This window comes from Mustela putorius, unplaced genomic scaffold (assembly GCF_011764305.1).
Source record: "Mustela putorius furo isolate JIRA1106 unplaced genomic scaffold, ASM1176430v1.1 tig00001009_pilon_pilon_pilon, whole genome shotgun sequence".
Taxonomy (NCBI): domain Eukaryota; kingdom Metazoa; phylum Chordata; class Mammalia; order Carnivora; family Mustelidae; genus Mustela; species Mustela putorius.
This window is the reverse complement of record NW_025421529.1, coordinates 1,710,396-1,737,057: the sequence shown is the minus strand read 5'-3', so window position 1 is coordinate 1,737,057 and position 26,662 is coordinate 1,710,396. Positions and strand designations below refer to the sequence as shown.

At 51.1% G+C, this 26,662-nt stretch overlaps 4 protein-coding genes across 4 annotated transcripts in view; 2 read left to right on the top strand and 2 right to left on the bottom strand.

Annotated features, from left to right (window-relative positions):
• The window catches only part of RNF187 (ring finger protein 187), a 34,425-nt gene extending 21,466 nt beyond the window's left edge, over positions 1-12,959 (bottom strand). Inside the window, exon 1 of the mRNA XM_013050061.2 lies at positions 12,918-12,959. Within this exon, the coding sequence (XP_012905515.2) occupies positions 12,918-12,959 (42 nt within the window). The remainder of the gene's footprint in view (positions 1-12,917) is intronic.
• An 86-nt stretch (positions 12,960-13,045) lies between these two features.
• On the top strand, positions 13,046-13,543 carry LOC101690746 (histone H2B type 1-F/J/L-like; the record flags this gene model as incomplete). Its single annotated transcript, XM_013050060.2, has 1 exon — positions 13,046-13,543. A coding segment is annotated over one exon (483 nt), but the record flags the coding sequence as incomplete, so codon positions are not given.
• Positions 13,544-17,585: 4,042 nt separating this feature from the next.
• LOC101688297 (histone H2B type 3-B) lies at positions 17,586-18,094 on the bottom strand. Its single transcript, XM_004780621.3, has one exon. It carries the CDS (start codon positions 18,044-18,046, stop codon positions 17,666-17,668), a length of 381 nt encoding a protein of 126 aa, XP_004780678.1. The 5' UTR covers positions 18,047-18,094; the 3' UTR covers positions 17,586-17,665.
• Positions 18,095-18,302: 208 nt separating this feature from the next.
• Positions 18,303-18,880, top strand: LOC101687998 (histone H2A type 3). Its single transcript, XM_013050073.2, has one exon. The coding sequence runs from the start codon at positions 18,360-18,362 to the stop codon at positions 18,750-18,752; it is 393 nt and encodes a 130-aa protein (XP_012905527.1). The 5' UTR covers positions 18,303-18,359; the 3' UTR covers positions 18,753-18,880.
• The last annotated feature ends 7,782 nt before the right edge of the window (positions 18,881-26,662 follow it).

The window sequence follows — 26,662 nt, the reverse complement described above, 5'->3', positions numbered from 1 at the left end:
GGTTGGATTACCTCCCCCCTGTGCAGTGGCCTAAGACACATGGCCGGTGGTGGTACCCAGCATTTCCATAGGACCAGACGTCAGGTGGAGCCTTCCTTGGCTTCCACACCTGCTGGTTTGGCAGTGGTGTCTGTGGTCAAGAAGACTGGGTAAGAGCCTGTTGGTGAATCTTGCTTTTGCAAGAGCATTAGAGTAAAATAGTGTCTGTTTCCAATGCCATGGGAGAAGGTGGGGTGAGTGTTCCTTCGACAAGGAAAGGAAACTATCATGCAATTATTTCCATGTCATGTAACAATATAGGGTGACAGTTGGACGATGAGGTTATCGATGGTTCTCTGAATGGAAACAATTCTTGGAATACCTGTATCTGCCATATATATATATATATATATATATATACATATATATATATATATATATATATATATATGCACAGAGGCTGTCTAAGGGTTACCATCATGTTTGGACCATGGATCCTCTGTAACATAGCACACCAAAGAAGCACCATTCATCTGATATCTGCCTTGTGTAAGGGGACAGACACATCCTTTGAGATACCCCAGGATCCCACTGGGAAATGTCAAAGCTAGTTTGAGGTCAAAAGGCTCCATTCAACATTTGATTTGGGGGAAATGCTAAAAGGGTTGGACATTTGAAAACATAGGATCATGGATTATTATGAAATAATACCTCATCTATTTAGCCAAAGTGGCAATCGAGGATGTTAGAGGCAAAGATGAAAGGTTGTAGATGTGTGGGCAGAACCTAGCTCTCCAAATATGGAGAGAACCAGAGGTCCGTAAGGAATCAAAGACCAGACCATGTAAAGGTAAGTTATGCTGGTAGGACACAATGTCTTGGCTGTCTATGCAGATTACCTAATCTTTAAAAAACATCATGGCTGTAATTTCTTGTTAAAAGCAGACCAATCGTCTAAGAGAACTTGGTCCTTCTGACGGAGAAAACAAAATTCTCATTTTGTACTTTGGATATCAAAATGCACTAACAGGGGCTCCTGGGTGGCTCAGTGGGTTAAAGCCTCTGCCTTCAGCTCAGGTCATGATCCTAGAGTCCTGGGATTGAGCCCCGCATCAGGCTCTCTGCCTTAGCAGGGAGCCTGCTTCCTCCTCTCTCTCTCTCTCTCTGCCTGCTTCTCTGCCTACTTGTGATCTCTCTCTGTCAAATAAATAAATAAAATCTTTTTTAAAAAATGCACTAACGGCTTTAGGAAGTCCGTTCCAGTCCTGACCACAATGTTTTTGTTTGTTTGTTTGTTTGTTTGTTTTTTCAATCACCCGTTAATACCACCCTATTTTTTTTCCGCTTTCTCATTTCGAGGCAACCCGTCGCTTTACTTTACCCACATACATACTTTTCATATTATTTTCTTTCTCCCTTCTTATTTCTAAGTGGCTTTATTACATATTTTTAAGGTTTTATCTATTTAAGTAATCTCTACACCACAGTGGGGCTTGAACTCATGACCCTGAAGTCGAGTGTCACACGGTCTTCCAACTGAGCCAGCCAGGCATCCTGTTATCAGGTGGATTACTGTTAGCCCTCAGAATTCTTGGTTTCCAGTGAAAATGAAGGTGCTGTGCCCTGGAACATTTATAAATATGTTTCATAGTTTCTCCAAGTATGTTCTTCTTCCTACCAGCTTTCCAATGCGACAGCAAACGTATTTACTTAGAGACCCAAATACTCTTTATTTCCATAAAGAGAGGCCAGAAGTGGGTTAATCTATGTTCAGGAATTCATGACTCTCATTCATGACTCTCAATATGTTTCTCATATTTAGAAAAGATCTGGATAGTCCGTGAGTGCCCATCACTGGACTTATCTCAGTATGACTGTAAGTTTTCAGGCAGACAAAAGGAGTTTGGAAGGTATTCTTTTTTTTTTTTTTTTAAGATTTTATTTATTTATTTGACAGAGAGAGAGGGAACACAGCAGGGGGAGCAGCAGAGGCAGAAACAGACTCTCCACTAAGCAGGGAGCCCAATGTGGGGCTCGATCTCAGTACCCTGGGATCATGACCTGAGCTGCAGGCAGACTCTTAACTGACTGAATCACCCAGGCATCCCAGTCTGGAAGCTGTTCTTAAGTAGACATACCATAAAGTATAATAATTGTCGAAAACTTCACTTATAAACCTTTATGTTATTTGCATTTATTTAATTCACTTGGTCTCATGAATTGTGGTTGGATTAGCCAGGAAAATCTTACAAGATATTCAGCAGGTACCCATCATCTAAATTCTGTAAAAGAAGTAAATGAGCTTGTTTAGGAAACCCAGGCAGAGTGAAAGTATTATGTTTAATACTGTCAGCTCTGAAGATAGGCCCCTTTTAGTTAAACCCACAACGTAAGCTAGCTTGTACTTAACCAGTGATGACCCAAAATTGCATGAACTTGAAAAATGGGTTTCTGAGAGTATCATTGATCTTTATAAATGCTTGTTTGCCTTTTCAGCCAGTTAAATAGTGTGGCTTATAGACTGACTTTGGCCCTACCACCCAGAGGTAGAAAATATCACACATTTACACATGCGGACACAGAACTACGGAAGCACACAGGCAGAGGCCAAGAGATCTACCGTTTCCACTTTAAAATTTTAACCATGAGATGCGTAGGATAACGGAAGCTCCCTCATTTATGAAAGAACAGGTGGGTCTAGACTATGTTTCTGGAGGATGCTTGGTGCCCGTGCTCAGATGGCAGACTGCCAGAGCTTTGCACTGACACATGTGCGAGAAGCTTTTAGGATTTGTATTTGCTCTCGACACATCATCTCAGGGATCTGTGGACTGTGTTTTGGTCATGTCCTGAGTGTTCCCCTTTCGAAACCACAGTGAGATTGTTGTCTCCGAGGGGCAGAGAAAGAATGCAAGCTTCCCCCTAGGAGTTTTGGGTGCACCTGTCCATTATCAGAACTCCAGGGTACTGACTATTTAAATTTTTCCTTACAGCAGGACAGTTCTGTTTCCAAAGCCCTAATCTTGTACAGTGTCTACAAGCATTCTGAGATGAACAGCAGACATCTGGGGAACCGTGAAGAGAGGTAGACACTGAATTTCTGGTTTTGCAAAGATTTGCCAGATAAGAGCAGTGGCTTTTAATTCTTCCAAAGAACGGTGTTACATCCTGAGTGACATCAGGTGCTGACCATTACCCTCCTTTGGTTCTTGATATCGGGGAGATTCCCAACCACAGTGGAAAACAGAAGATTCTGATGTTCTAGATTTGCCACCTTGTGTCTCTGGAATATTTCAGCAGATCCTTCCACAGGAGGCTTCAGCATCATTTTCTTTCTCTCTGGGTACGTAGTTGTGTTTTAACTCAGGAGAGAAGGCCTAAAACCAAGTCCTGACCAGACCCTGAATATCAGCTTCCAGTTGGCTCATTCTGTGACCCTAGAGCCACATTTCAAAAAATCCCTTTTTGGAAAGGGATTTGTAAAAGAGGAATATCTTGTCAGGTTGCAGCTGGGGCAAACAGTAGCTATTCTTGGCAATATGAAACAACGTCTTGGATGCAAAGCGGGGGGTCCCCAAAGAGCACGCAAGAAAGGCTACCCTCCCAAGAGGCACAGCCACTCCCGAAGGAAGGAAGGTTTGAACAATTCTCCCTAAAGCTGGTGACAGTGGGCAGGATGCTGGCTGTCCATGGAACACAGCCTACATTTCTGCCCAGCCATATTTTGGGGCCCCCAACCTGACAGCTGCCAAACCAAGTTCCCAGGACACAAAACAAAGCAAACCTAAGACAGTAGCTGTTCCTGGGAAAGAAAGTACTGACAACCCACGGGTTCCGTGGGCGCAGCTCCACAAGTTGCCATTCCAAGATCTCATTTTTACATGCATGTTTTCCCCACCAGTCCGACTCTGGAAAGAAAGGGGACAACGTAAAGTGTTACCTTCCTTTCGAGAGCAGGCATGGCAGGTGGAGATCTGGTAAGATTTCCCAGCCTGTTCTGGCTTCTACCTTTTCTCCTAATACCTTGCCTGTCAGCAGGTTCTGGAGTGAGCAAGGTGTCCCAGCGAGTCTCAACCTGGTCACCAGAAACTGTAAAGGAGGAAACATAACTTTCTGTTTAGCCGTTCTGGTGAGGACTTGGCTGAGACCCCTTTGGCTCTGGGACCCCTCATCATGGACAAGATCTCCACTGTGGCCACTGTGCATCATGATTATCTCCAGACACCCAGGTGCTCCACAGACCCAGGGAAAGATGTTCCACATCCCTCGGCATGAGGAGGATGCAAATCCAAACCACACTGAGACACCACCTTACAGCAGTTAGAATGGCCAAAATTAACAAGACAGGAAACAACGTGTGTTGGAGAGGATGTGGAGAAAGGGGAACCCTCTTACACTGTTGGTGGGAATGCAAGTTGGTGCAGCAACTTTGGAGAACAGTGTGGAGATTCCTTAAGAAATGAAAAAGAGAGCTTCCCTATGACCCTGCCATTGCACTCCTGGGTATTTACCCCAAAGATACAGATGTAGTGAAAAGAAGGGCCATCCCAATGCTCATAGCAGCAATGGCCACGGTCACCAAACTGTGGAAAGAACCAAGATGCCCTTCAATGGACGAATGGATAAAGAAGATGTGGTCCATATACACTATGGAGTATTATGCCTCCATCAGAAAGGATGAATACCCAACTTTTGTAGCAGCATGGATGGGACTGGAAGAGATTATGCTGAGTGAAATAAGTCAAGCAGAGAGAGTCAATTAATATATGGTTTTACACAAATGTGGAAATTAAACAAAGCAAAGTTGCAAAGGGAAAATAAGAGAGACAAACCCAGAAACAGACTTACCTACACAGAACAAGCTGCTGGTGTCCGGCAGGGAGGTGGGGGTGGTTGGGGGCAACAGGAGACAGGGATGGAGAAGGGCACTCAGGATGAGCACTGGTTGTAGTATGGAAATGATGAATCCCTGTATTGTGTCCCAAAACTCGAAACTCATGCGACACTGTGTGGTAACTAACTGGAATTAAAATAAAAACTTTAAAAAAGAAAAAGGATGGCCTTCAGTAAGGCTCACCTGCAAGTTCAGCCTTTCTGCAAACTCTGATTCGCCTGATGCCCCACCGAGGACACAGCCCAGCTTCCATCGGACAGATTCCCACCCCAGGCCTAGGCAGGTCTGTAAGCTGGACCCAGTCTGACCTCAGCCATTTCCAGGTCTGGAAGCTCACTGTACCCTAGCTCAGCCCAGAACATGAGTGGGGCCATGGCCAGACTGGTGGGATCGAAGGGGCTCTGGGGGCAACCTTGCCTGGCTGCTGGCTGCTCCGGGGATTCCCCTCCTGACAACAGCCCTGGGAACAGGGAAACCTAGACACAGTAAACAATGTTAAAGTGTGTCTGAGCACAACCTGATTCACATCAGGTGGCCTCTGATCTTGCCGACCAGATGGCATTTGAGGAGCTGGACAAAAGGAAGGACTTCCGTAGGCAGAACGGAGTCATGCAGGGAAAAGCGGCTGGTTATTGCAAGGTCATTTTCCTTCAGGGAGAGGATGGCAGGGGTCTGCCAGGCCAATTTCACCAGGGCTGAGCAGCTAATTCCTGACCAATTAGTGTAAGATTCCATTTCTGGCAGAGCTGAAACTGTCATGAACATGTCGGGTTTGGGGACCTGGGGGGATCTCCCCACTCCTGGCACCTCCACTAATGCTGCAAGCCACTCAACACACCATCGACACACTGCAAGATTTTTCCATTTTCATAGGTACAGAGGATGTCGTAGAAATACACGGTATCCACATGAGGAGGGGAGCTCAGGCCCATGGAAGAACCAGGGAAGCCAAAGGCTGGTAGGAGAAGGCGTGTCTGTGTTCCCTGACCCCAGCCTGGGGCCACCCATGGGTCTGCCCAGGGGGTGGCTGTGCCTGTGAGGGCACTGGGATGGGAAGGGTACCTCCCTGGAGTAGGGCCACCTGCTGCTCCCTCTCAGATTCAGCTCCCGGATCCCATGCCCCTCAGTTGCCCACCATGGTCTGCTGTCTGTCACCCACACCTGAAGCTGGGATCCCACGGCAGACCCACTCCCCTCTGCCTGCGGAAATAACGTGAAATGTGCACAGAAGAAACCGTGGCCTGCATGAGCTCAAAACCCTGTCTCCTTGCACAGAAAGCAGGGCAGCCCCTGTCACATCCAGGGTCCTGCACATGTCGACCCAGGAGCCCCAGTGCCCCATGCAGAGGAGGCCAGGACCTTGGAGGGAAGGGTCCCCAGCCTTCTGCCCCGGGAGAGGCAGGAGAAGAGCCTTAGTCTGCAGATGCACAGAAGACACTGCCTCCAGGAGAAAGCCGGCTAGCTAAGCTTCTTCCCCCCTCACAAGCCTGTATGCATGTTGCATGGTTTACCTTTGCTGTGCCAGGCTCCAGCCCAGGCTCTGTCCTGGCAGCCACCCATGGGCCTCAGCCACAACCCTTAACCCGCCTGCTGGGGGCGTCTGCCTCTGCAGGGCACTGGCTGGGACAGATCCCTCCCTCCCTGAAGCCTCCAGAAGCAGCAAGAAGAGCCTGAGCTCCTCCAGGATGGACAGAGTCCCCTTTACCACCAGAGGCAGGGATCTGCCATCGCAATGTTCCACGCACAGTAGCGTTCTTGACTGGGCTGGCGGAAAGCTCCCCACAGGTCATCCTTCTCCTGGAAAGGACGGGGTCGCGTGCATAAGAACACGGGGTGCAGGGCACCTGGGTGGCTCAGTGGGTTGGGCCTCTGCTTTCGGCTCAGGTCATGGTCCCAGAGTCCTGGGATCGAGTCCCGCATCGGGCTCTCTGCTCGGCAGGGAGCCTGCTTCCTCCGCTCTCTCTCTGCCTGCCTCTCTGCCTCCTTGTGATCTCTGTCTGTCAAATAAATAAGTAAAATCTATTAAAAAAAAAAAAAAGAACACAGGGTGCTCAGGCCACCAGGACGGGCCAGACTCCAGATTCTGGCTCAGGTCATGGTCTCAGGGCCGTGAGATCGAGCCCTGCATCAGGCTCTGAGCTGGTTTGGAGCCTGCTTGGGATTTGTTCTCGCCCTCTCCCTCTGTCCCTCCGGCTGTCTTCCCCCCTCTGTCTCCTCCTCAAAAAATAATAGTAGTAACGTTAATAATAATAACAACACACAAAGGTAAAAGGGGCTTCTTTCCTTCAACGATTCATGCCACAGGTTGGAATTGCTCCCAGCGCCAGGTGCTATGAACTAGAACCATTATGGAAAGAAAATTTTTGATTTTTTTATCATCCCAACCCCTTTATGTTTTATTTTAAAGATTTTATTTATTTATCTGAGAGGTGGGGAGAGACAAAGACAGGGAGGGAGAGGGACACACAGACTGTGCCCTGAGCACGGAAGTGGACACGAGCTTGATCCCACAACCCCAAGATCATGGCCCGAGCCAAAGCCAAGAATCAGACATTGAACCGACCAAGCTGCCCAGGCACCCCCAAACCCCTTTATAATGACTCTGGTGACCCAACTCCCATGCACTGTTACCTGGTTTTCTTTCTCTGTCTGTGCTCCTGTTGGCCTTTCTCTCTGCCAGGAAATAGAGAATGTCATGACACCCAGGTCAGGACAGCTCCTGGATACCCACAGGGACGGAGGGGCTCCGGGAACCCACAGCCTTCATGGGGGAACACAGCTTCTCTGCAAAGAGCCATGAATCAGCAGGCCGGAAGTATGTGTGTGTAAATCCTCAGGGACATTAACGTGCAAAAGCAATCGCAAGTGTTAGTGGCAAAGAATGCTGGTCCTGGGGGCACTGGTCTCTCCTAAGGAGAAAGCAAAGATCCCCATTAGGCTGTGCATTCATGAAGCAGGTACACCATATATGCTCGGTGTGAACAAAGTCAGGCTGCCTTAGGGAGAAATCCAAACTGGACTGATATGTGGGGGCTGGCGAGAGTCTTTTCCCTTGTGCCTCTGCCTTCCCCACCTCCCTCCGCCTCCCTCTTCCTCCTTCCCTCCCCCCTCCCTCCATTCCTTCTTAGAAAAGCTCAGCTTGCCCTACAGTGTTCCATCAGTCAATACACCATGTTGCCCTTGACCCCAGGACAAGCGTCTCCGTCAGCTCAGGTTGCTGGGATAAATGCCACTGACCAGGCCACTTGAAGAGCAGACATTCACTCCTCAAGGTTCCAGGGGCCGGGAGTCCAAGATCAGGGTGCCAGACATTGGGTTCCTGGTGATGTCTCTCTTCAAGTCTTGCAGAGGGCTCCTTCTCACCAGGCCCTCCCATGGAACAGAGTGAGAAGCAAGTGCTGTCCTGCCTCTTCTTACAGGGACACTAATCCCACCACAGGGGCCCCCAGCACCATGACTTCCTGTAACCCTACTCTCCTCTTAAAGGCCCCACATCCCGACACCAAACCCCTGGCGATGACATTTCAGCATGTGAATCTGGGGGAGACCCCCACAGTAGCAACCAGGAGAGTCTGGTCCTGACCTTCTGGCACTCACCAGCCTCTACGTGTAGGTAGAGGGACTCGCAAATCTTAGCAGCTACACAGAAACCCAGCCTCCTACACAAGGCCCCTCCCAGAAATGCTCCCCTCCTACCCCACACCCCAGGGACGCCAGAAACCCCAGCAGGACCTGGTGGAGGACCAATGTTCAGAAGGCTGGCAGCCCCAGGGTGGGTGAGGGGACTGTGGGGGCAAATGGCTAGGATCACCTCCCCCACAAGCGCTGCATAGAGCCTGGGGCACCCAGGACAAGCTTCTCGGACCTGTAAGCTTGGCCCACATCGGGGCCGCCCCAAGAAGCACCCTGAACTGGCTTCAGTGCCCTGCTTGGTCATCCAGCAAGTCTCAGTAGTCTTGGGATGAGATGCCAGGATGCTCATTTTACATGAGTTCCTGTACATGGTGTCCCTGGCTTTGCGCCCTACCCATATCACGACCTCCCCAAACCAGGTTGTTGGTCGCACAAACTCTCTCCTCCCAGACATCACAAATGTGCTGACTGCCTCAGTGTCCACTGAGACGGAAGGACAGCTTCTGAATGGTAAGTTGTGAGAAGATGTCTGAGAAGTGTGAGCCAAAGGCACAGTCCCAAGGAAAACCTTTCTTGCTGGGAGCACACCTCCTGTGGAAGGTCAGGCCTTTGGCCTCTTCCAGTGGTGCTGGGAGGTGAGACCCATCGCATATGTGCATTACCCAGCAACTCTCCCAGAGGACACAGTACTGATATCTGCCAAAGTGGTTTGCATAAATGATCCAGAAACAAGCTCTCTCTATTTTCTTAAGTGCCTTGTATTCAAAGACTTTATCTTTTTAACAGAATCAATGACTGTGGAAGTCGGTGCAATTTCATCTATAATGTCATCTTTCTATAGCAGCAGAAATTATACAACCTCTGACTCTTTTTTTGATCAGAGACATAAACACAGAGCAAAGCATTTGTGTTTTAAGATTTTTCTTCTACTCACCCCATCATGAGTGGCGTTCCTTCCTTCTTCAAATTGAAATGAAGTTCGCTATTCAAACTATTTAAAATCCGAGGTTGCACTTAGCTTGGTGCTTGGCCCCAGTCAACCTAATTTCCAGGGTCAGCTCTCGCCTCAGGGGCTTTTTAACTTGGGACATATTTTCTTCAGCCTTCTGCTACCCATCTATAAAATGGAGTTGATGACAGTGCACTCCTGGAAAGCTTGTTATGGGCACCACATTGAATTAAGTATTTAATAAATGGTTACCTAGCTCATCATGAGCTCTATAAAAATGCTTGCTAAATCAACTACATATTTTTAAGGTAAACAGATGAAATGGTTAATGCTCAGTATGTCCAAAGCAGCTCAGGCACCCACAAGTCAAGAGGCCCATGGACCTCAGAGGACATATTTGCATGTGGAAGGTTTTTGTGTTGGTATCTTGAAGGAATCTTGCTAACTGCCCTGAAGCTGTGAGCCATTGCATCTTGGGGGGCACCATTAGGTTTCCTGGCCTACTTGAAGAATGCCCTGGGTGATTAAAGTGGCCAGGAAAGTGACACCACCCCCCAGATCTGAGCTGTTTGAAATACAGATTCTGAGTCAATACCTTTGATGTGGGGCCCAAGATTCTGCATTTCTGACTAATAAGGTGGAAGTAAGTGAGAAACGTGAAATTCCTAACAGCTTTTGTTTTTCTCTTGGCATTTAACATATAGGGAAACTTAACTCAGGGTTATAGTGTGGAGGCCGAGAAAATTAAGGCCATCCCACCTCAACTTTAGCTAATGTGGGAAACAGAGGCAGAAGAAAATCATTAAAATTCCTTACTTACTGACAAGCCCCTGAAAAAGACAGAGTGGGTCTCCCCTGGGGACTTAAGTGTCCTCACCTTGAGGTTTTGCTAAGGACAATCCTAGCCTGACCAACCCCCTACCCCAACAGGTCCAACCAGGATCCCATAAGTCTACTTTAACAATTCCTTTATCTCTAAACCTCCAAGATAGTGTCAAGAATCATTCCCAAGCATATGGCCCACTGATAGACATCTAAAGGGTCTCACAAGAAGATTTTTATTATTGGTAATAAATAATCTTTCTCCCAACAATGCTAGCCCCTCAAGGTCCTGGAGACCTTGCTTCCAAAATTCCTTAGAGACTTAATCCACTTTGTCCTCACCTACCTCCAGTCCACCCCTACTCTGCCTTTAAAAACTCTGACTGTAATCTGGTTTGGGGTCCAAGTCCCTACTCCGTTGTGTCGGGTATACTTGGGCCCAAGCTTAAGCTTGTCAAATAAACCCTCGTGTGATTGCATCGGTGCTTGGCTCCTTGATGGTCTCTCAGATGTGAAAACATATAGGTGTTGGATCAGTGGCTCCTGGAATGCAGGCAGAACAATAGAAATGACTAGAAATGACGGCAGGGATCACCAACTTCCAGCAACCCCCTTCCTTAACCATTGACTCTCCCACCAGAAGAATGTCTGCCCAGGTCAAGGCTCCATAGGTAACCCGATACCTATGCATGAAACAGAAGTATCAGGACCCCCCCCCAATACCCTCCGATTACCAAATACCTTACCGTGTATGGATGTGAACCCATGCCCTGCCTTAGCCAGATAGAAGACCCTGGGCGACTCCCTCCCAGCGCAACTTCGCTGACTCACTGACTCCCCACTCTGGAGTCACCGAACCTCAAATGTCGCCAGAGAGTGCCCACCTCCTCCCAGTGTGACTTTCCTGTCTCCCCTTCTTCTGAGCCCTGAAACTTCGCCTTCGCAGGAGAGTGCCTTTAATAAATCTTGCCTTGTTCCTACCTTGCCTGGTGTTGTGTTTACCTCACCTGCAAAACTTTACAATAGGAATTAATTAAATGAGGAGACAACTCAAGAACTGGTAACTTCTGATAAAAAACAAGACAATAGTGCTCTAATTAATTCCTATTGTAAAGTTTTGCAATTGAGGTAAACACAACACCATGCGAGGTAGGCGAGGGTATGTGCTTTGGTGAGTGCTGTGAAGTGTGTAAACCTGGTGATTCACAGACCTGTACCCCCCCTGGGTATAAAAATATATGTTTATAAACAATAAAAAATTAAAAAAAAAAGACAATAGGTCCAAAATGGAGTGCCTTATGCTAAGGGCCACAACACCTAAGCAAGACTCAGTGTTTTGAAAGTGTCAGATCTCCCAGGATGGAGCCTGTCAGGAATCCCATGATCAGCCCCAGTGAGATGATAGGCCCCTGCTGTCCTATAAAAGGAAATTGACCTTGCAATAATGCTTTCTTTGCTTTATGTGACTTCTTGTTCACGTTGAGTTCTGTCTATACATGTTTTTCATTTTGTACTGCTCCTTAGAACTCCTTTATATCTGTTCAATTGGATTCTGCCTGATTCTCTCCCATTTTTGCTCAAACAAATTATTAACATTTTTAATAGGCCTCAGCTTATCTTTTAACAGTTCCATAAGCCTGTGTTCTGGTGAGAAGCCTAGTTAGAGAACACTAGCATTTGACCGTGGGATTTTTTAAAGATTTATTTCTTTGAGAGAGAGAGAGTGGACCCCCGACGTGTGGACGTGTGCCCACGAGTGGGGGCCAGGGAGAAAGAATCTTCAAGCAGACAACCCCTTGAGCATCCAGTTGAGGGCCTGGATCCCACCACCCAGAGATCACGACCCTAAATCACGACCCTAGATCACGACCCCAGATCCCCACCTGAGCCAAAACCAAGAATCCAGCTCAACCCACTGCGCCCGGCAGGTGCCCCTAAGCATAGCATATTTTAGCAGACTTGAAGAGATCCTATGTATCAAGCATTTACCGCGTACCTGTCACTGCAGAGGGGACTAGTCAGCCTTGAAAGAAGCAACTGGAAGGAGGGCTATTTCCCTTGACACAGATTGATTTCCTCCCTCCAGCTGAAAGTCGCCCTGCAGCTGCACTTCCAAGAGAAGTACCTTACTGTATTTTAAGTGTTTCCTAAGAATACCTTTGGATTTGCTCATGAGCCCTTAAACTGGCCTCGCGGAGGGGGTGGGGGAGGAAACGGTGGGAAGTAAATAGTTGAGTTATTCCCGTTCCCCTCGGCTCAGTAAGGATCAGCTTCTCCTCCCCAGCCTTTGGCCTCAGAAGTGCGCTTGCCCCTTGACTGGAGGTGATGGAGACGCAGGGTTAGACCGGGTTTTACTTCTTTATTTTACTATTCGTATACCCTTCCTTTTCGGTCCCATCGAGAACCTACGACTAAACAAAGAAGTCCCTCTGGCCAGGAACAAAGAAGCTCAACCTGACAGCCCGCGCGCGGCGCCCCGTCTTCGGATTGGCTGGATTGCCGTCCAGTAGAAAAGAAGAGCCGGCATCTTCTATTTGTAAGCCTTCTCGGCGGGCGCTGCCAGCGGCCCAATCTGATTCCAGCGATTTGGAGCCTTCATTTGAATATGGGGCGGTCAATAGCGCTGCCTGCCCAGCCTACGCATGTGGGGGCCTCCACGTCGTCCCGCCGGCTTGAGCGCATCTCCGGGCCCGGCCGCCCCTCCTCGGCCTCCGTTGTCCCGGCCCTGGCCGCAGTCGCCCGTAGTCCTGCTTTCGCCCCTGCCCTGAAGCTGCCCCCATCTGCCTCGGTGGCCGCCCCGGCCGTCCCGCCGCCATCCCCATCCGTACCCTACCCCGCTGCCGTCCCCATCCGCCGGGCCCGCCACCCCTACCCCCCACGCCAGGCCAGAACCCTCTTGTTCGGCGCCCGCGCCCAAGAAGGGCTCCAAGAAGGCCGTCACCAAGGCGCAGAAGAAGGACGGCAAGAAGCGCAAGCGCAGCCGCAAGGAGAGCTACTCCATCTACGTGTACAAGGTGCTCAAGCAGGTGCACCCCCACACGGGCATCTCGCCCAAGGCCATGGGCACCATGAACTCGTTCGTCAACGACATCTTCGAGCGCATCGCCAGCGAGGCCTCCCGCCTGGCGCACTACAACAAGCGCTCCACCATCACGTCCCGCGAGGTGCAGACGGCCGTGCGCCTGCTGCTGCCCGGCGAGCTGGCCAAGCATGCCGTGTCCGAGGGCACCAAGTACACCAGCTCCAAGTGAGGCGCGCCGGCCGCCTCAGAACCCAAAGGCTCTTTTCAGAGCGGCCTCTGGGCGCAGAAAGCGTGCCATCCGGTCTGACTGTGAGGGGCTGTTCCATGGGGGAACTGGGGCACAAGACCCGGCCAAAGCCAAGCTCCTTCAAAGGCGCGTACCCTGCAAAAGCCTCTTGGGTCTGTCTCCAGCGAGCCAGCAACTGAAGAGGGAGGGCGCCTTGGCTTTAGGCGGGGACCCGGTGGGGTGAGGGTGAGCATCACCTCCAGGAAGTCCTCGGACCATCCTCCCCACCAGCGACCCCCCTGTCCCTGAATGGGTGAGATCAGGTACGCTGGGCGCAACGTGAGTGAGGCCCTGGGTGTTGTGGCGCAGCCTTGGCGGTGGCGCCTGTTCCTGTTGCCTCACTAGACCCAGAAGCTTCTGGCCAAAACCAAGAGTCTTGGGTTTAAGTAGTTTTTTATGCGGACTACGCGTTTCTGCTGGAAAAAAGGAAAAATGGCAGATTGTGCCCTCCGCCCTCTTAGTCCGCTAAAAATCCTCCTAGTAGGACATTGCTCATTCTTTTTTCGAAAAACGTGTATACTTTTAACAGAAGCCCAGTAAACCGTGAAAGAGCATTTTTATTTTAGTTTTTTTTTAATTCAGTTAGCCAACTTATATGTAGTATATCATCAGTGTCAGATGAAGATTTTAATAACTTACCAGTTTCATGTAACACCCAGTGGAAAGAGCCTTTTTAAGAAAACGAAAGGAAGGCATTTAAGAACAAAACAAAACAAGGTGAACCATATGCAGAGGAGGTATAATTTGCCTCCTTCATAACCAAAGCACTAGGCCTGACAGGTCAAGCTGCCCTCACCCTAAAAAACATCCCGCTGTTCTAATGACTCCCAAACTACAAAGAACACCTCCAAGAGCATTCTGTCTCTGAAAGCCAGCAGGCCTCCCAGGATTTGGATTCGACGCTTGATTCCCTCAGGTGGGCGCTGCCCCCTTTCTTCTCCCCCAGGGAACTCTGGCCATCTCCAGTGACTACCACGCTCCCATCAGCATTTAACCTTTTATACAGTAGATTGATTGCTTTTGTAGATTTTATTAAAGGGATAGCCCCTGCCACTCCATCTCTGGTTTACTCCATACTAATTAGCAAATATGACTTGGAATTTTTAGCTGAGATGGGGGTAGGGGAGTGGTCTTAAATGCGCCTCAGACAGGAAACTTGCGAAATTCCTCCAGTGCCTTCCAGATCTGAGCATTTATTTCATGATCTCAAACCCAGAGGATTCCACCACTGTGTTGGGCCCTCCCTCTCCAAGCGTATGCACTGTCAGTACCCCGCATTGTCAGCATTTCCTCCAACCTCCAGCTTAATGTAAATAACATTTCTGTTTCTCTTCTGTAGCCCTATTACAAATGTGGGCTCTGTACTCAATTTCCCTCCATTTCTTGATTATAAATTCTCAACACCCTGCATCTTCCTTTATAGATGCGCTGGGAGGAGAGGGCCCAACCAGGCCCATTCTCTGTCTGGGGCTGCTGCTGGCTTTCTCTGTAGCCTCCACCCTACTGTTGAGCACACAGATGCAGTCTTTTTTTTTTTTCCTTTGTTTTTTTCATGATAATGAAGTGTGTGTACTAGAGCAGTGAAAAGACAGAAATTAATCTGCATTTTGCATTATCCAGAACAAGACACTTTCATACCTTTGTATTTGAGAATTGTTTCTTCAGCTTCTATTTTATTTTTATTGCCTACTGCTAGCCCAATCACACACTGCTGGAGACAAGTTTCATTTTATTAAACCTATGTCTTACGCTCATAAGTCAGGCAGAGAATCGTGGATCTGGGAGACTAGTTTCCTGTTACCAGAAGTGCTCGAGATAGACTCCTAGTCCACCTGAGTAGAGGGCTGAGGGCACAGACCCCACCCCCCCCCCAGGACACCCCTGCTTCACAGTGGAGGGCTGGATTCTGTAGTGCTCATTATGAATCAGATATCTCTTAACAAGTGTTAATGTTGATGACAAACGACCGTTTTCAAATTTTGGAATTATAACTAGGAGGGAGAGATTTGAGTAAAATAGCCATGACAAAATTTCTGTATGTATGGGTTTGTTTGGGTGTTTTTGTTTTGTTTTGTTTGTAAATATTGTTTCAGAGCATGTAGCTTAAAAAAAAAAAGGGAAAGGGAAAGCGAGGAGGCACATCACTGTCACTGTAACCACTGTCACTGTAACCACGACAATACTGTATGTGCCCATGGATGCATAAAGGGAGCCCAAAAGGTAGGGAAAACCCATCAATCTCACTGAATGACATAGGTGTCACTAATATGCTGATTGAGTATTACTTAAATAATTATATTTAATGTCTATGTACCAAAACATGTTTTCAGCAATTGCATACTGTCCAGATGATTTTTTAAACGCTTTTTGTCACCTACAAAAATTTTTAAGTTACAATTTACATATCTCTTATTTATTTATTATTTTTTGGATAAAGAAAGGTCATGGATAAAACACTTAAAAATAAATCTTACATTTGGATGAAATTCCGAGAAGTGCAATGGGAATGAGTTCAGGGAGAAAAAAAGATCATCTAGACTATCTCAGCGTTAACCAAGAATTTGATCATGAATGTTTTATGAATTATGGTATCTAATTGCTATTTCAAAAGATACCCATCCTGTGTCCTCAATAAAAAAGATTTTGAAAACGTATAAAAGCTCAAGAACTTTACAAATATTCAGACATTTCTTTACAATTTTTGGTTGTGACCATTTTGCTTTTTAAAACGTCCTGTGTTGGGATTTGCGTCCTTGTTAACTATTAGAACTAAGGAAAAAAATATTTTAGATGCCAACCGAAAAACGCGTGAGGTTTCCAATCCCTTTAGCCTGGACCCACGCAGAAGGAGTGGGTGGGTGGGCTTCAGCGCTGGGGCGGGGTGACGTTCCCTCCTCAGACACCCCCTACCCCCACCCCCCAGGCGGTACCCAACCGGCTTCCTTTGGAGAGATGATTTGGAAAAACACGATTGTTCTCTTTCATTGTGTATTATGTGTTCCCTGCCTGAGCTGAAGACACTACCTTTCTAACCATCTAAGACTCAAAACTGCTCAAAGAAAGCGATTGTTGGGCATCTCTTATTTGCAAATAAGAAAAGCCAAGCGAAGCAAAAGGAAAAGCGATGTCTTTTCCCAAGTGAAGACTCTTTGTGCTGAAGCGCTTTCTCTGAGCCAAGATGACACTTTCCAAATTAAATGCCCTAAATTCAAAGGGGAATTGTGTCACTGACGCTTCCCAGAAAATAAAAGTGTAACTGAGAGGGAAAGGAGCTAATTTGTTCATAAAAGGTGGAATTACGGAGGATTACAGACATCTTGAGCTGATGCCCCCCCCATCCCCGCATAGATTACAGCTACCCGCAGGTTTCGTCTTATTACATCTGGCTCCCGCGCACAGAGACGCTTCCATTTCCCTTTCGGTTCCAAATATTCTGCCGCTGCAAGATCCAGCCACGCAAACACCCTCCCAGAACCGTTCACCGCTCCAGGATGACGACGCCTGGTCCAGGCAGGGATGACGAGGTCTGGTCCGGTGGGGGGGCGGGGGGGGGGGAGATGACGAGATCTGGTCTGGGTAAGGAAGCAGCTCCAGGCGCTACCGCCCGGGCCAGGCAACCACAGAGTCCTCACCTCCGGGGTTCATTCATCAGGGACACTGGGGAGGGACGGTAGACACGAGGGCCTCCTGGAGGTGCCCCGCGCCCCTCACCCACAGGCGCACTCCACGCGCGCAAAGGCCGGGATACACTCTGCAGCCACCAGAGGACGCAGAAGCTCAAGGCTCCGACTTCGACTGGTGACGCATGAATAGCCCCAAGAAAAGGGGAGGGTGGACATGGGATCCTTGAACGCCCGGCCAGGATTCCCGTCCCAGAACTCTGCACAGAATAGCTCCACATTCTTGCTCATACTCACACACTAACGTGCGCACGCACACATCCCCAACCACCAGGAAACCGCTAGGACGCACAAAACGTAATTGGCTCACATAACAATCCTTGACCGTGTTCGAAACCCTTTTTCGATTGTGTGGGTGGCTCTGAAAAGAGCCTTTGGGTTCCGGGGCGGCCGGTGCGCCTCACTTGGAGCTGGTGTACTTGGTGACAGCCTTGGTGCCCTCGGACACGGCATGCTTGGCCAGCTCGCCGGGCAGCAGCAGGCGCACGGCCGTCTGCACCTCGCGGGACGTGATGGTGGAGCGCTTGTTGTAGTGCGCCAGGCGGGAGGCCTCGCTGGCGATGCGCTCGAAGATGTCGTTGACGAACGAGTTCATGATGCCCATGGCCTTGGACGAGATGCCAGTGTCGGGGTGCACCTGCTTGAGCACCTTGTACACGTAGATGGAGTAGCTCTCCTTGCGGCTGCGCTTGCGCTTCTTGCCGTCCTTCTTCTGCGCCTTGGTGACGGCCTTCTTGGAGCCCTTCTTGGGCGCGGGCGCCGATTTGGACGGATCAGGCATGGCTGCAGATCTCTCCAAACAAAAAGAAGAAAGAGCCGGAGCAACTCTATTTATACGTCCCGTATGCAAATGAAGGATCCAGAGTTCCCCGTCCCTGATAGGCTCAAGTGCTACGTCACGTCACCACTGGAAAAAGGCGCATGCAAATTAGGGGATGGCGGTCTCCTCTTCTGATTGGTGGATGTCGCTATCCAATCGGAAAAGGCCGGCTCGGCTACCTCTGGACCATATATAAGGGCTCACCGGGCCTAGCGGCGTCGTTGCTACTGGCGTCTTTTTTCAGGTTTTTACTCTCCCCGCGCCCGACTTGGAGATGTCTGGCCGAGGCAAGCAGGGCGGCAAGGCGCGTGCCAAGGCCAAGTCACGCTCTTCGCGGGCCGGCCTGCAGTTCCCGGTGGGCCGCGTGCACCGTCTGCTCCGCAAGGGCAACTACTCGGAGCGGGTCGGGGCGGGCGCGCCCGTGTACCTGGCGGCCGTGCTCGAGTACCTGACGGCCGAGATCCTGGAGCTGGCGGGCAACGCGGCGCGCGACAACAAGAAGACGCGCATCATCCCGCGCCACCTTCAGCTGGCCATCCGCAACGACGAGGAGCTCAACAAGCTGCTGGGCCGCGTCACCATCGCGCAGGGCGGCGTGCTGCCCAACATCCAGGCCGTGCTGCTGCCCAAGAAGACCGAGAGCCACCACAAGGCCAAGGGCAAGTGAGGCCGCGGAGGCGGGCCGATAACGGCCGTGCGCCCCAGGGGCCCCGTGACACCAAAGGCTCTTTTCAGAGCCACCCCCAGCCTCAAGAAAAGAGCCGCACTGAGCACAATTCCGTTCCTTGTCTTAGGGCTGCGACCTCCCGGGCGCACGGGGAACCGGGCACGAGGCACGATCCGGGCTGGTGTGCCGCCGCGGGTGCGCACGTACACGTGGCTGCCCTCCCCCCAGGCTACCGCTCGCCGGGAAGGTGCCTGTCCCTGTGCTACTGGGCCACGTTGAGCCGCCAGGAAGAGGCCGTTTGCTCACTCCGGGCCTGCAGAACCCGGTGGGTTCACTGGGTACTGGAGAAGCGTCCTTCGTGGAGAGAAGGGGTCCCGTAAACCTTAGGATTTACATTTAAAAATGGGAAGGTGCTTGAGCGGGACGATGTTTCGAAGTTTTTGGAAACCATCCGAGTTCCGATCTGATCTGAACACGAGGGTCTCGGAAAGGGTTCCTGTTCTAGAGGCGTTTGCAATCTTTTCTAAGAAACCAATTTTAAGGTGAGTGTTAACTTTTTAAAGAAAATGTTACTGTAAATAGAATGTTTAAAAGAATTAAAATTGTTCAGTCTGAGTTGGTGAAACATGAATCCGAGTCCTTTAGGCTGATAGCTAAAATGAGAGAATAAGACAATTTGTCCACTGAGTTTCGTCAGGAAAACTAGGTTTGTGACTTCAGTCTGCCTAAAGTATTATCAGATCATGTAATATGGGTGTGGCTATTTCGGAAGGGGACTGTCCACAAGCTCCATGTGGTGTAATAAAGGAGTTGGACAATCCCAAGGGTCCTGGCCAAGTCGTGGAGGCAGAGGGATTCACTGGTTGATCCGTAATAATTTCTTTTAAGACAGCATCTGGCACAGTTTGATCACTTGTTATTTCTACTATCTTTGTCTTTATTGTTTTCATTAATTTTTTACAGCAGTAAAGACAGGCTGGTGAGACAGTTCAGGAGTATTATGTAATTTGCACTTCCTAAAATTAGGTCTACTCAACCAGGGCTCCCTAGACACCATCTGGAGCTCAGCACACATCTGCTGGTCTTAGGAAAACAGCCTCCTGCTGTGAAAGAAATAAACACCCAGGGAGTACAAGGCTGACCTATCCACGTGGACCAGAACATAGGACTCCACTGCAGCGGAGGAACCTAGCAGAGCACGTGTCTCAGCAGGCCCCATGTCAGGGACACAAGCTGCAAGGATGTCCAAGACCCTAGAGAGCCTTCTGGAAATCGAGCTGGCCATTGTGTGTCCAGTGACCGTCTTCAGCTCTAGCAGAAATTTGTGTTTATGCATTGATACTGATGTAGGTCATTGTATGTCGTCAAATCCCTCCGTGGCATTTAAGAAAGGATGAATATTCAGGAGCAGGGGGCTGAGGTTTGCCGAGTCTCTCTGGGGAGCTCCCGATTTTTTATTCCAGAAGTGGGACGCGAAGTGGGAGGCTGTGCAGTGGTGGGGGGCGGACACTGTTCTTGGAGGCAGCCCTTCGTCCGTCATCTCCAAGGCTGAGCTGTCCCCTGTAGAGACCGAGAAGCCACCAGAGCTGTTCGGGGGTCAGTGATTTAAAATTGAACACAAGGGTGCAGTTTCTCAGGTGTCCTGGCCGCCTGTGGCCAGCAGCCTCACATTGGACAGCAGGGGAACAGAACAGCACCGTCCTCATGGAAAATTTAACTGCACAGCTCTGGTCTAGTGTCTGACCGATCCTCTCTGTCAGGGCTTACCTGGCTCAGATATGTGATAAAATGCTCAGAGCTGCCCACCTGTGCAACAGGAAGCCCCTCGGACCCTCGCTTCCATAAGAAAGCAGCACATGGCCCTGCAGTCCCAAGCCCAGGTACCCACAATGACTTAGTGACTTGTATGTTCCCAAAGCCAGAAACAGCCCAAACGTCCCCACAGACAAATGTGTGAGTGAACTGTGGAACGCCATTCAACCACACTGTGGCACTGGCCTGCGCTACCATGAGAATGAGCCTCGAAAACATGTCTACCAGGGAAACCAGACAAAAGGGCCACATGGGGTGTGATCCCATGTCTAAACAATAGCCAGAATGGATGGGGCCATACAGGTGGGGAGGAGATCCATGCTTGCCAGTCGCTGGGGAAGGAGGGGAGATGGGGCAGACCGCTAGCCTCTACAGAGCCTGGAGATCAGAGGCCTGTTCCCAGCTCACTATGGCAAGTCCCATGTACCCTATCCCCGGGCCTCGGATTACCTCTGCCATGCTCTCCACGTCCCTGTGGGGTGAGTAGTTTATTGAGAAAGGTGAGCCCGGGAGGTACAAAGTCCCACAGGAAGAATGCAGTAACATTCACAACCACAGCCAGGAAAGTACTCCCAGCTTCTGGAATTCTGTACTCCCTTGGGCCAGGTTCCATCACACAAACTGCCCTTCTCCTGGGCCTGGATGGGTCTGTCCTAGCCCCTGCCCCACATTGGGTAGCTCCTCCCTGCTCTGTCCACTTCCAATGTGGTCAACAATCTCTCAAGGGGGGCGGGGGTGGGGGCTCATTCAGTGAAATGTCTGCCTTTGGCGCAGATCATGATCCCGGGGTCCTGGGAAGCAGTCCCACATTGGGGTCCCTGCTGGGGGGGCCGCTACTTCTCCTCCCAGATTCTGCCTCTCCCCACCAAATGTGATCTCTCTCTCTCTCTCAAGTGGATGAATAAAATCTTTAAAAAATGAAAAATTGTTTTTAAAAATGAAAATTTTCTAAAATTTAAAAAAGACTCTCAAGTGAACAAGCGTAAAGGACCCCCTCAATTTACGTATTCACTTGGACCATGAACTAGAGTGTTAGGGGACATGCCCTGAGGAGGTCTGGTAGAGAGCTAGAGAGCTGTCAGGTCTGGGTGGAGCCCAGCTGCTCCACCCCCATGCTGCTCTCCTGTGCATGGAGGTCCCAGGCCTGGTCACCAGAACTGACCTCTTGCTCCCAGGAGGGTCTGTTTCCATGCACTGGTCACCAAGCTTCACCAAGACTTTGCTCTTCTCTCCGTTCTCACCCAGAAAAACCTTTAGAATTGCATCCACCGCTCTGCCCACTCCCTTCCATGTGGGTGGCTGAATCCCAGGCAGCTCTCTGGGGAGACCACATCCTGGCGCGCCCCTCCTCCCCTGAGACCATGGGGCCCATGACCACCTCTCCTGCCAGCACTGCCCTCAGGCCTCGAAGACACCTTTCCTTACCCACTGCCCTGTCCGCAGCTCACCCCAGCCACGGACAGCCCTACTTGGATCCTGTCTTGCCAGTTTTCTCCTGCAGCATGATGGAACAGCCCCGAGTGTTTCAGCCGTGGAGGGTCTGGGGATTGGGGGGAGGCAGAGGGGTGTTTATCTGGTAGGTCAGTGGTTGATGTGAAGTCTCCTAGGAAAGCTCTGCTCCAAAGAGCCCCCGTTGCAACCCTGGGGGCCTTGTGTCTTCCTGTATCTAGGCTCTCTCCAAGGATAGTTCAACTTTCTCACACTGTCTCCTGAGGACAGAGTCCCCTGAGGCCCAGCCTGCACAATGGGACTCATGGCCCATGCTGAGGTTCACAAAAAGTCTTGAGGCTTGCTGAGTACCCAGTTTGAAGAAATCTCCACCGTCCATGAGAGCCATGCTGTCGTACACCACAGGTCCTGGGGCTCAACAAGAGGTGTCCTCTCTCCTCCTGCTCTCATTCCAGCCAGGGCAGAGGTGTGGCCCAAATGCCATCCCTGGCAGCTGCCTTCCTGGAGATGCGGGCTCCCACCCTGCTAACAGGGAGTGCTCCCCTCTCCTGGCGGCCAGCCTGCACCCTCCACCGGAGGCACACCCCCATGGCTGCACCTCTTCATGGTCCCCCCAGCCAGGTTCGCCCACGTGGAAATCATCAGCACATGGGGAATGTCGGAAAGCAGGTCCTGTCCGTGGAGAGTCCGGGAGCCCACCTGTAGTGCCCTCACCACCAAAATACATATGACCCCATTCTAATGTCCAGAACTTGTTAGTGTGATCTTATTTGGGGACAGGGTCTCTGCAGGTGTCATGAAAAGATCTCGAGATGAGAAGGTCATCCTGGATCAGGCAGTAGATATAAACATGCACTCCATGGTTAAGAAGCACTCTTGGCTTCTGGGCAGGCCAGGCCTCCCTTCGGCCATGCATTCCGCTCTCTGCACTCCCATTTCCTCAGCCTGGCTGCAGCCTCCCAGGGAGAGCACCTGTTCTATGACGTTAGAATGTTCCATTCTACTGGGAAAGACAAGGAAATAAAAGTGGGCAGCTGGGGTGCAGGAGGGGAATGGATAAATGTCCTAAGATGGGAGTGTAGATAAAGGTGAGGAGAGTGAGTGGGGCTTAAAGATACAAGAGAACCAAGACACAAAGTAGTCCAATGTGGGGCATCTGCGCACTAAGTATTCGTGAGTGTAAAGTATACAGAAGGCACTAAATAGGATAAGTAAGTATGCAGTAGGCATGAAGCAATCACCCTGGAGACACTCAGTTTCCATTAGGTCTTAGTCAGCCACCTCTGGGATTCTCCACAGGTGAGCCTATCCAGGGTGGCAGATACACCACACCTGTGTGCACGGGCCCAGCATCCGGTGGTGGCCCCAGCATCAACGGGAAGGCTGAGGCAGTGGGGAGCGATGGGACATGGGACAGGCGTGCCTGGGGTCGGAAGGGACACAGTCAGGTGTACCTGGGGTTGGGAGGGACACGGGACAGGTGTGCCTGGGGTTGGGAGGGACACAGGGACACGGGACAGGTGTGCCTGGGGTTGGGAGGGGCAGCCTTCCTCCCCACTGACACCATCTCTTGCTCGTGGTTCTGCTGGGAGTTTTCAATGGATTTAATAATCCACCTGTTTGAGTGCTCTGATGGGCCTGCAAGCCTTTCCGTGCCAATATCTGCAGTGAACTGGAAAGCACATTAGCCTCCAGCTACCCCCAGGCAGGTGAGCCCGACTACCCCTCACCATGGACTCTCACAGCTCCGCCATGGCAGGACAAAGCCTGGGTGCCCTGATTCCCAAGGACACCTGTGCACGTGGAGAGGCGCGGCGTGACGAGCGCCCCTATAGGTGTGCCATTCACAGGGTGCACATCTGCGTGGGATGCCCGGCCATCTGGTGCTGTCCGGCTGGAAGAGCCCTAGCTGCCTGGTTCCAAAGCCCTTGAAGGTACCGCTGCCCCAAAACGGTCCGGGGGCTGCACGCAGGCCGGGTTTCCTTGGGATGAAGTCACCGAGAAAAGAAAACGAGGGACTCAAGAAAGAGGGCCATCCTCCCGCAGGCTCCGAGATGCGAGGGAGCGCTGGCGAAGGGCGCGGCCTCAACCAAGACAGTCGCGGACAGCGTGCATGGCTGTTTTTGCTGAAATGGAAAAAGGGACGAGGGCTTGCTGAGCCGGGTCGCCATCTCTGGGCCGCTCCCCGACGATGCGGCGCATGCGCTGGGCGTCCCCGGGCTGGTCTGGGTCGCTCGGGATAGGGGGGCCGCACTGGCTGGCCGGCCTAGTGCCTCCGCCAGGCGGCGCATCGCGGCGATGCTCGGTCTTAGGGTTCTAGGTCCGGGAAGGCAGCGCGCGATGTGGAGGTTTGGCAAATCCCTGAGAGCGGCGGAGCTCTGGGGACAGCGCTGGGGGTGCCAGGTGGCAGGGAAGCAGGAGTGACGGGATACTGGAGGGGGGGGGGGCGGGAATACGAGGGCGCAAAGGATGCAGGGATACCAGGATGCGGGGGTGCAGAGATTGAGGCATGCGGGGGTGCGGGGGCTCAGGGATAAGTAGGCGCACGAGAACGCGGGGTGCAGAGAGGCCGGGATGCGGGGACGCGGGGGCGCAGGGCAAGGTCGCCGGCGGCTGGTGGCGCGCGCGCCGAGGCTGACTGAGGGCTCGGAGGCTCCGGCTCCCGCGGGCTGTGCGGGACTCTCGCGGTGAAGCCCTGAAGCCTTTGCAGCCTGACGCAGGCGGATTCATTCCCCGGTGGCCTTGGGATGCTGACCGCCCCGCCTGGCCGCTGCTCCCCTGGCGGATGCTGACCGGCGTCTGTACACTGGACATCACGGATTTCTCTCAGGGACGCGCATTCCTTTGCTGTAAGCGCCCCGTGCGCCCGCCGTTCCTGAAAGGGATCGTTCTGTCTGTCCGGTGACGGCTCCTCAAGCCTCTGCTCCAGTGCGCGCAGGGATGGACCACGGCCAGCACCCTGAGCTCCCAGCCGGCCAGCTGCGTCTCTCCCCTCCTCCCCCCTGCTCGGAGTGCACCGTTTCTCTGTGCACGCTTTGTTTCCCTCTTTGCTGCCGACAGGCATACGCACATGTCCACATCCGAGCGTTCAGATAAACACGGGCTTGAGAACCCAATACCCACGTATGTCAGCACTTTCCTGTTTACCGAAATCGGTTAGAATACAACACTATCTCATTTACATCCTTCTGCGGTCTTATGGCTGTAATCTTCGTGTAGGCTGAACATTCTAGCTAACCGTGGACATGGACTTGCCACTGGCGTGGGATCCGGGGGTGGGGTGGTCCTGTGGGACTGAGCCCTGCGCTGTGGGATCTGACTCTGTCTCCAGATAGACAGGGGCACAACTGAGGTAAATTAGTGGAATGTGCAATATCTTCGGAGGCCGGGAGACTTAGTGATGATGACCAACACAGATTGGATTTAGGTGGTGTTTCTTGCTGCTGTTGTTGTTGTTTGTTTGTTTGTTTGTTTACCCAAAACATGAATTCAGCTATTTTGTTTTACGTTTTTGCACTCAGGGTGTGCAGAAACCACAGTCCAAGGGGTTTTGGTCCTGATGAAAATTAATATTGCAGACGCAGTGAAGAGCGGGGTAAGCCCCTCCCAGTGGCCGCGGGGTGGGGGGAAGTAGTCACTGATGTTCTCCTATGCCTGTTTCTCTTGGCTACTGTTCTCTCCTCGTGGTGACATCTGTGTCCCTCCTGCAAAGACAGATTGATCTTCCAGAGTCCTGGGATCACTGGGGGGTCCTCGACAGTTTCCCACAACCAACACTGGGTAAAACTGGTTCTTGGGAGGCACTAGCAAAGATGAGAGCATTCCTTTCCTCCACGTGACTCTCACCAGGCCTATCCCTTTGGCAGAGCCAGCTGGGATATCTGTATATTTTTTCCATCAGAGTTACTCCATGTAGCAATGCGAATTTGAGAGGTCACCAGTGTGCTGTGCCCTTGTCTCTTCCTAGCTGCGTCTCTCTCCTGCGTCTTTGCTTAGTTTCTGTTCCTGATCTGAGGTGGGCTTGCCCTGCACTAACCCTCCCTGTGCTGCTTGGAGTTCAGCAAATGTCTCCCCATCTCAAGCCACACACTTCACCCCAGGGGCCAGCTCCCCTGCTCCACTGACCTTGGGTGTAGCCTCTACCTTGAGTGGGAACTGGGAGGAAATCAAGGATCTTGGCAGGAGGAGCTTCTCCTGGATCTTTCTGGCCCTCAATGCAACTATATGTCTCTTGATGGAAGAAAGGCAGAGGGAGGTGGACACATGGTGGGGGAAAGGTGAACATGGATCCAGAGATTGGAGTAGCCACAGGCCGAGGGACATCTGGAGCCCCCAGGAGCTGGAAGAAGCAGGAGGGATTTGCCCCTAGAGCCTCTGGAGAAAGCATGGCCCCATGAATCTCTGATCTGGGAATTCTGGCCTCCAGTTCAGGCATGGAGTGGGGGGAGTGGGGGGTTGCTTACACCCTGTTGTAAGCCCCCCAATTTGTGGTATTTGTTAGGGCAGCTCCAGGAAGCTAACACACCAGGAAAGACTTGGCCTATTACAACCAGGGATGAAAGACAAATGAGAGTGGTAATTCCATTGTCCAAGAAGCTGAAGCAATAGGATAACAGAGAGAGATGTGTTTTAAGGAATGGGCTCCCGTG

Bases quoted from the DNA above. Each gene is read 5' to 3' on its own strand.
- LOC101687998 (XM_013050073.2), top strand. From the start codon at position 18,360: ATGTCTGGCCGAGGCAAGCAGGGCGGCAAGGCGCGTGCCAAGGCCAAG.
- LOC101688297 (XM_004780621.3), bottom strand. From the start codon at position 18,046: ATGCCTGATCCGTCCAAATCGGCGCCCGCGCCCAAGAAGGGCTCCAAG.